Source organism: Wasmannia auropunctata, unplaced genomic scaffold (assembly GCF_000956235.1).
Source record: "Wasmannia auropunctata unplaced genomic scaffold, wasmannia.A_1.0 LD335965.1, whole genome shotgun sequence".
Lineage (NCBI taxonomy): Eukaryota > Metazoa > Arthropoda > Insecta > Hymenoptera > Formicidae > Wasmannia > Wasmannia auropunctata.
The window spans coordinates 477,616-486,003 of record NW_012026925.1 but is presented as its reverse complement, the minus strand read 5'-3'; the positions used below and the strand labels follow the sequence as shown (position 1 = coordinate 486,003).

Sequence of the window (8,388 nt, the reverse complement as noted above, 5' to 3'; positions counted from 1 at the left end):
CTGTATTTTGATCTATATAAACTGATTTTGTGGTATGTCTAGAAAATGAAGTCGCGATTTGATTGATTAGAAGTGAATGATTAATAATTCGAAAAAATTTTTATACCTTTATTTGATTTATTAAACCTAGATTTTAATGTCTATTTCGACTTTGGCATAGATAAAGAAAGAAGATAAATCATTGCAAAAGATTGCAACGTGTTTCTGTCGGATCGCGCCGTCTTTGCCCCTTATTTTGAGAAATATATTAATTAATTACAGTTTAATTTCAGTACGGAGAGTCTTGGAATATAATATCCCTGCGATGTCTGGCGTTTTAATTAATCTCGTCTCGACGTCTCAATTAGATGCTAAATATTCCTGAAATATTTATAGAATGTTCTTGATATTCCAAAAAAATATTTCATGAAAAATTTGCGTCAGCAGCTGAGTATTACGATCAGTTTTAATTAATATAATCTCATCACTAATTTTCTGGCATTTCAGCAAGGAGTGAAAAAGTTTCATGTTGTTAATGCCGTTTTTTTGCACATAAAGAAATTAATTTCAAGCTTCTTCAATTTATTCAAATTTCAATTTATTTTGGAATAGAGGGTAATTAGTCCCTATTTAGTGTGTCTGTACGTTTTAATGTACTTTTATATTTAAATAAGTCATAAAAATAAACTGGTACAAGTAAATAGACAAAGTGTTTTTTTTATTAAGTTAAAGTATTAACTTAAAATAAACTGGTACAAATAAATAGGCAGTGTTTTTTTTAATACTTTAACTTAATAAAAAAAAACACTTTGTCTATTTATTTGTATCAGTTTATTTTAAGTTAATACTTTAACTTAATAAAAAAAAACACTGTCTATTTATTTGTAACAGTTTATTTTTATGACTTATTATAAAAGCACACTAATAGGTACAGTTACCCTAATTCTGGCGATGTTCGTGTCTCTTATCTCGCTATAACAACTCAGATCACTATAGGTATCCCGAATTTTAATTAATAATCACGAGTCTATAATTTTTGTGGATATTTCGGCAAGGATTCGCGTTTTCCGTCGGACTGACAGACTGACACCGCCAACAATAAATATGTAACTTCTGTCGCTACTCGAGATTCGAGAAATGCAGAATTAATTTGAGAATACTTACAGAGTTTTTTTTGAATAATTTTGACGATGCTTGATCGCGTCTTATCTTGCCGACTCGAGACGCGATTGGACGCAATATGCAATATAAATATTGACGATAGTGGAGCCGTGAAGAGCGCGAAGCGTGAAGGGAATCGAGCAGAACTCTGGTTGCGTGACAGGTTAGGTTCTTGTGAAGCGATGCGAAAAATGACTCGACAGGAGATAACCTGGATTTAAGCCGGCGTGCCATATGTCGAGGGGAGGCACGAGGTGATCCCGACGAATTTTAGACGCCGCGGAAGAGAGAAGGGAGGAGATCTCACAGGTGCCGGTCGGTTTCGTTGCTTTTGTTTTGCCACGCAAGGTAAGCGAGATTCGTTCCCGGCAGCTTGGACACAGTGGCTTGGACCTCGACTCTCCGCGATCGATGAACCTTTTGTGTCACCTTTCGCTCGGAGCGATTTTGTTGATATCTCGGAACTTTTCCATCAATTTTCTCTCTGTACACAAGATTTTAACCAGTACGTATTTGCGAACGATATATCAATTGAACAATGTCGCTCGGTGACATCGGATGCATATATAGGTTAGGAGACACAGAGTTGAGTGTCCCGTAAAACGTGTTTTCTAGAGACGGTGACTTGGAAAGATAATATATAAAAAAATTGATTAATAGGTAAAAGAAAATTAATTTCCATCGATCTTCTCGCTGTGCACAAGATATTAACGTACGTTTGCGAACAATATATTAATTGAACAATGTCGCTCGGTGACATCGGATAAATAATAGGTTATGAGATACAGAGTTGAGTGTCCTGTAAAACGTGTTTTTTAGAGACTTGGAAAGATAATACATATATAAAAAAATTGATTAATAGGTAAAAGAAAATTAATTTCCGTCGATCTTCTCTCTGTGCACAAGATATTAACGTACGGTTGCGAACAATATATTAATTGAACAATGTCGCTCGGTGATGTCGGATAACAGGTTAGGAGAAGACAGAGTGCCCGGTTGAACGTGTTTCTAGAGACGGCGACTGGAAAAATAATATATATGAAAAAAAATTGACCGAGGGGTACAAAAGGAAATTAATTTTTTTTCTTCAATCGCGTGGCTTTTCACGAAAGCGAATGAATTCTTTTGATTTCGCGAATGTGAAAGCGGTGTATATACACCAATATACACTTGTTATTTCAAGAGATGTAGTTTTTGATGTCTTAAATTTATTTCATGTACATTGTGTTGCAGCACTTGCTTGCAGTGTGATAAAGTGTTGTCTCGACCTTGTACTATTTCAGGATACTTAAAATGGCGAAACAGTTAAAAGCGCCAGAGAAAGTTGCGAAACTAAGGTCCAAGCCCAAGACGAGTAGCCCAAGATCCAGCTTGCAATTGCCAATCAATTTTATAATAGTTGTTGTGAGCATGGCCGTTGCCATGTGGTTCGGATACAAGGGATACTGCGAAACGAGAGTTAACACTCCATATGACGTAAACAAGGTATATAATTTGTTTTCGGAATTTTATACTTATTCCCAACATCTTGCGTTATAGATGTGAACTACTTGTCGATAATATGCGACAGAATAGAAAATATCAAGATACATTACTGAATAGAGTCTTCGAAACTAGGAGACGTAGATCTGATTATTACAATGTCTTGTTTCAGTAAAGAAACATTTGTTCAGATTTAATTGATGCAGAGATTAGTTTTGAAGATATTAGTGATGTAATGTACTTTTATACGCTTTTCTGTGCATACTGCGTGTACGATATTAGATATCTGTGGATGTGTAATCCTAATTTGTAATTGATTCGAATATTGTTTGAAAATCAGTGACACACGTTACTGAATAATCTCTTCAAAACTAGGACACATAGATCTAATTATTACAATGTCTTGTTCAATAAAAAAAAAGTTTGTCTTGATTTAATTGATGTGGAGATTAGTTTTGGAAATATTAGTGATGTACTTAATGTACTTTTACATTATCTCTGTGCATGTACATCAGATATCTGTGGATTTGTAATCCTAATTTGTAATTGATTCAAATATTGTTTGAAAATCAGCGACATGTTATCGAATAATCTCTTCAAAACTAGGAAACATAGATCTAATTATTACAATATCTTGTTCAATAAAAAAGAATTTGTCGAGTTTTAATTGATGTGGAGATTAGTTTTGGAAATATTAGTGATGTACTTAATGTACTTTTACATTATCTCTGTGCATGTACGACATCAGATATCTGTGGATTTGTAATTCTAATTTGTAATTGATTTGAATATTGTTTGAAAATCAGCGACACGTTACTGAATAGTCTCTTCAAAACTAGGACACATAGATCTAATTATTACAATGTCTTGTTCAATAAAAAAAAAGTTTGTCTTGATTTAATTGATGTGGAGATTAGTTTTGGAGATATTAGTGATGTACTTAATGTTACTTTTATACATAACTTTTATACACAACTTTTATATACATTTTCTGTGCATGTACGATATCAGATATCTGCAGATTTGTAATCCTAATTGATTCGAATGTTGTTTAAAAATCAGGTTGTTATTGCATCTGGACTGGATGTCCCGGACAGATATTGGGGCACCTATCGATCCGGTGTATATTTTGGTTTAAAAACACGGGACCCATACTCCTTGGTGACTGGTTTGATGTGGTATTTCCCACGTTTCCTACGCCACGACGGTACTGGATTTAGGCACTGGTGCGAGCAAGGCGATCAACTGGAAAGGTACTGTAGTCGGAATCACCTTCGGTCGGAGTAAAGTCTTTACCGACGCGACTAATCGATGTTTAAATTGTTAGATACGCGTGGTTGGAGCACGACGGGCGAACATTCGGCGTTCAGAAGATAGTAGACAGTTCTGTGACTATAAGAACGACATTCGTGAAGAAGCCCGGCGGGTATCACGGTGGCGATTGGACCGCGAGAATCGCAGTGTCGTCGGAGAAGAAGGAACGGATTGGCGAAGAGATATCGCTGTTGTTTTACAGCGCTATCGAGGAGGGCACGAAGGGTTGGATTAAGGCCAATCTAGGAGATTACAATCGTCTGACGGGAATAGAGGGAAACACGCAGGGATTGGGATCTTTCGCTATAAACCTGAATTTAGTGAATAGCACCATAGAAGAGCATTCCTTCCTGGCGACGGTCGCGCCCGGTCTGAACGTGCTGAAGGAGACGGTCCTGCAGAATCTCCGCGTTGCGACGCAGAAGGGATCCAACGAGAAGCACGTGGTTTTAGCGGGCGAACAGTTGCCGTTGCTGCCGGAGGGCAAGAAGAAGGATCCGAATTTTATCGTCACCCAAGTGACGGGGAAGATCCCACTCGAGATCGAGGTCAGTTACGAGTCTGGCAGTTTCGGCAACAGAGTGGACAAATTAACGGGCGACAACTACGACGAGGCTCTCGAGGCACGCAGGGAAGCGTTCGCGAAGAAGTTCGAAGGCGTTTTCAAGCTCAAGTCCAAGGGTTACACGGACGACGAGGTCGCGTTCGCGAAGATGGCCTTCTCGAATCTCATAGGCTCGGTGGGCTACTTTTACGGGACCTCGCAGGTGCAGAGTACGTACACCAAGGGACCCGTGCCTTACTGGAAGGCACCTCTGTACACTGCCGTACCAAGCAGAAGCTTCTTCCCACGTGGTTTCCTGTGGGACGAAGGTTTTCACGGTCTACTAATCTCGGCCTGGGACTTGGAAATCGAACTGGACATTATGAGCCACTGGTTCGATCTGATGAACGTCGAGGGCTGGATACCGAGGGAGATGATCCTCGGCCAGGAGGCCGTGGCCAAAGTGCCAGAGGAGTTCGTAACGCAGATCAACACGAACGCGAATCCGCCTACGTTCTTCTTGACGCTGGATTTTATGCTGCAGCGCAACGAGCAGGACCTGCTGCACAACTTCCGGCTGCTCGACAAGCTGTATCCACGGCTGCAGACGTGGTTCTCGTGGTACAACGTCACGCAAGTCGGCGAGCTGCCGAGCGCGTACAGATGGCGAGGCAGAAACGACAAGACCACCAGGGAGTTGAATCCGAAAACGCTCACGTCCGGCCTGGACGATTACCCCCGGGCCTCCCATCCGAGCGTCGTCGAGCGCCACGTCGATCTGCGTTGCTGGATCGCCTTCGCCGCTCGCGTCATGGCTAGAATCGCCGAGACGTTGAGCTACCCCGCCGCGAAGTACGAAGAAACATTCCAGTATCTGTCCGACAATAACCTGCTGAACAAGCTGCACTGGTCATCGAACGCGCAGGCATACGCCGACTACGGTTTGCACACCGACAAGGTGGTTCTGCGGAAGCTCGCGCCACCGCCGTCTCGTAAGCAGCAGCAGCAGCAGCAAGCTGCCAATGTGCAGCCGGAAATGCAGCGCGTCGTACTGGAGGATCCGTCTCTGAGGTTCGTCGACACGACCTTTGGATACGTGTCGCTGTTCCCGTTCATGCTGCAGATCGTCGAGCCCGACTCGCCGCAGTTGGGGAAGATACTGCAGGATCTGCGGGACCCCGATCTGCTCTGGACGAAGTACGGACTGCGCTCGCTCGCGAAAACGTCGCCTTTGTACATGAAATACAATACGGAACACGACGCGCCTTACTGGCGCGGCCCCGTCTGGATAAATATGAATTACTTGACGGTGCGGGCCGCGTATCATTATTCTAACGTGATGGGACCGTATCAGGAGAGCGCGAAGAGGATATATCAGGAGCTGCGAAAGAATTTGATACAGAATATTATTATGCAATACAGGAAGACCGGATACATGTGGGAGCATTACGAGAACACGGAAGGGAAGGGCAAGGGAAGTCACCCCTTCACCGGCTGGACTTCCTTGGTTGTACTACTTATGGCAGAAATATATTAAATGTCGCGTTGTGCGTGTGTGTGTATGTGTGTATATTGAATTCAAGTCAGTCGTTCAAAACTATTTTACCAAAAGTGAAATCAAAAGATACTGAAGTGTTCATTCAGAGTTAACATATGGATTTATTGACTTCACTTTGTGTGTTTAAGATAGGTAGAAAAAGTTTTGTTATTTTGTTTATTTTGTTATTATTATACGTTATGTGTATATTGCATTTTTATTTTTTATATTTGTTATATGGGAGTCATGGTATTGTCTGTGAAAGAGAAAAACATTTGTAAGCATGTTGAATTATATGTGTATAGGTGTACGATACACTCGCACATGTCATTTACATTTAATTGGAAAGCAGTACACTTTGATATCTTGATGGCCTAATATTCTTGAGCTCCGACATCCGCGAGTTCTAGATCGAAAATAATTGCGCTACTTACAATGTTTCTGTAAGTATTAAAATAAGATAACATTTGAATGTTATACAACAAGTTTTGTATTACTGTCATACATGTCTTTTTGGCACAGTGATCCAATGGAACGTTCTATATTCTTACTGCAGATGTATTTTATAGATAAGGCAAATTGTTTATTTTCATATATTCGAGTAAAAAAATTTTTTTTTCTTATTCTCATCATGAACTCTATATAATACGCTATAATTTGCAAAATCGTAAATGGGATTATGGTACTGTGTACGTACAATTGTCATGAAAAGAAGCTAGATTTCAAATCCTGGCTGTGATTCACTGAAAACTTGTATATTCTAATCCTAAGCTCTTGTTGAGGAAGTGCTATGTTTCATGATTGTAGAGCATAACTCGGAAACACGACACTTATTTTTTATGGTTCTGCAAAAAGAAGTTCTTACTATAATCTAATCATTGTTTTCAAAATGAAAGATTAGGCGCTCCATATGTGTATATAAATATACCATAATAAAATGTTATTTCCACATTGAGACGAAAAATGAATATACCTCTTTTTTCGTCCTCACATATAATTTTATAGCTGTATGTTTGTAGAAATTAATTTCACGCCATTTATCGTAAAGTAATTACATAATCCTGAGTTTCCTCTTTAAAAGAACATAATTTTAAACATATTTCACGTTTTTTAATTTGTTGTTAATAGTTAAAAAAATTAATTGTTAAAAAGATTCAGGCAATCTCAATCTTGAGTTATTTTTTTCTTAATATTGATTTTATATTTCTATAATTTCTAAATATTAAAATATATAGATGATTAAGAAACCTTTTATTTGTTCGAGAAAATTTTTACATCTAAATTTATAGCTTAATCTAAGAGATTAAAATTAGTCCATAACTTCATCTATGCATTCTAAGCTATAAATCTTTAAGAGCAACTAATTTAAATTGTATTTTCATTTAAGAACTCAAAGGTTTTTTTATAGCATTCATAGTGAATGGTTCTATCTATTATTTCATTTTCTCAAGATTTCAATAGATATTTTTTTTCAGAATCCTGACAAACTTTTGACATTCAAGCCACTCAATTTAAAAAATATAAAAGGAATATATATTTTTAAACAAATAATCATGGAATTAATCATAAAATATTATGGTAAATAACAAGCAATAACGAATGCTTTAAAGCATTAAATTATTGTTATCACAACATAATGTGCTAAAATAAATATTTTCTTTTCATTCGCGCATTTCTCAAATTACATTGAGTCATCACATAAAAAAATTTAATATTTATTTAAAGAATAAATTTTATTTTATTTTAATAGAAATAGTGTCTAAATAAAATCGTTTGTTATCATTAATTTCTGTTAAACTTATGCGAAAAAAATATTATGTATCATTTCAATAAAAGGAAAAATTACATTAAAGCCGTAAAAAATATGACATAATCTATTTATTAAAATAACACAATTTTGAATGCATAAAAATCTGAAAGAGATACAATAATAATTTTAATATCCAAATAAAGATAAGATTTATCCTTTATATTTTAAGAGCAGCTGTAGTAATTTTTTAAAATCAAGTAGATAATTAATAACCAATTATTTCAATTTTTATTAAAAAAAAAAGGAATCCAAACAATAAGGAGCGCAATAAATTTGTTAATATAGGACGATTCATTGAATCAATGAATCTTCCTATATTAATAAATTTATTGCGCTCCTTATTGTTTGGATTACTTTATTTATTTGATTTATTTTCTTTTCATCAACAATTCAGCCTTTTTTTGTCCACTCCTGGACACGAGTCTCTCTTATAGCGTTTTCGATTTGTTGACTCGATCCGACTCTGAGTCAAAATAGTCTGTTCTTTTTAGCGTTTCTTGTATACTTTAACTATTTTTTTATAGCTAAAAAGAACAGACCATCGATCGGAAGAGCACACGT

General features: G+C 37.2%; 2 protein-coding genes across 5 annotated transcripts in view; one reads left to right on the top strand and one right to left on the bottom strand.

Annotated features, from left to right (window-relative positions):
• Window positions 1–8,388, bottom strand: part of LOC105454977 (cytosolic purine 5'-nucleotidase) — a 35,304-nt gene that overhangs the window by 26,370 nt on the left and 546 nt on the right. The gene's annotated exons all lie outside the window — the stretch shown is intronic.
• LOC105454983 (mannosyl-oligosaccharide glucosidase GCS1) lies at window positions 1,247–6,974 on the top strand. 4 transcript variants are annotated; one of them, XM_011697990.1, is made up of 4 exons: window positions 1,247–1,488; window positions 2,424–2,625; window positions 3,685–3,875; window positions 3,950–6,972. In XM_011697990.1, the coding sequence occupies exons 2-4, from the start codon at window positions 2,434–2,436 to the stop codon at window positions 6,015–6,017; spliced, it is 2,451 nt and encodes an 816-aa protein (XP_011696292.1). In that variant the 5' UTR covers window positions 1,247–1,488; window positions 2,424–2,433; the 3' UTR covers window positions 6,018–6,972. The 4 variants fall into 4 exon arrangements, with proteins under 4 accessions (XP_011696292.1, XP_011696293.1, XP_011696294.1 ...); XM_011697991.1 differs by lacking the exon at window positions 1,247–1,488 and adding an exon at window positions 1,510–1,645 and having other exon boundaries at window positions 3,950–6,974; XM_011697992.1 differs by lacking the exon at window positions 1,247–1,488 and adding an exon at window positions 1,666–1,800 and having other exon boundaries at window positions 3,950–6,974.

Excerpts from the sequence above, each read along its gene's own strand:
- LOC105454983 (XM_011697991.1), top strand. The coding sequence starts at position 2,434 with ATGGCGAAACAGTTAAAAGCGCCAGAGAAAGTTGCGAAACTAAGGTCC. Across the intron at positions 2,626-3,684 it reads CTCCATATGACGTAAACAAG|GTTGTTATTGCATCTGGACT; the intron begins GTATATAATTTG and ends TTTAAAAATCAG. Across the intron at positions 3,876-3,949 it reads CAAGGCGATCAACTGGAAAG|ATACGCGTGGTTGGAGCACG; the intron begins GTACTGTAGTCG and ends TTAAATTGTTAG.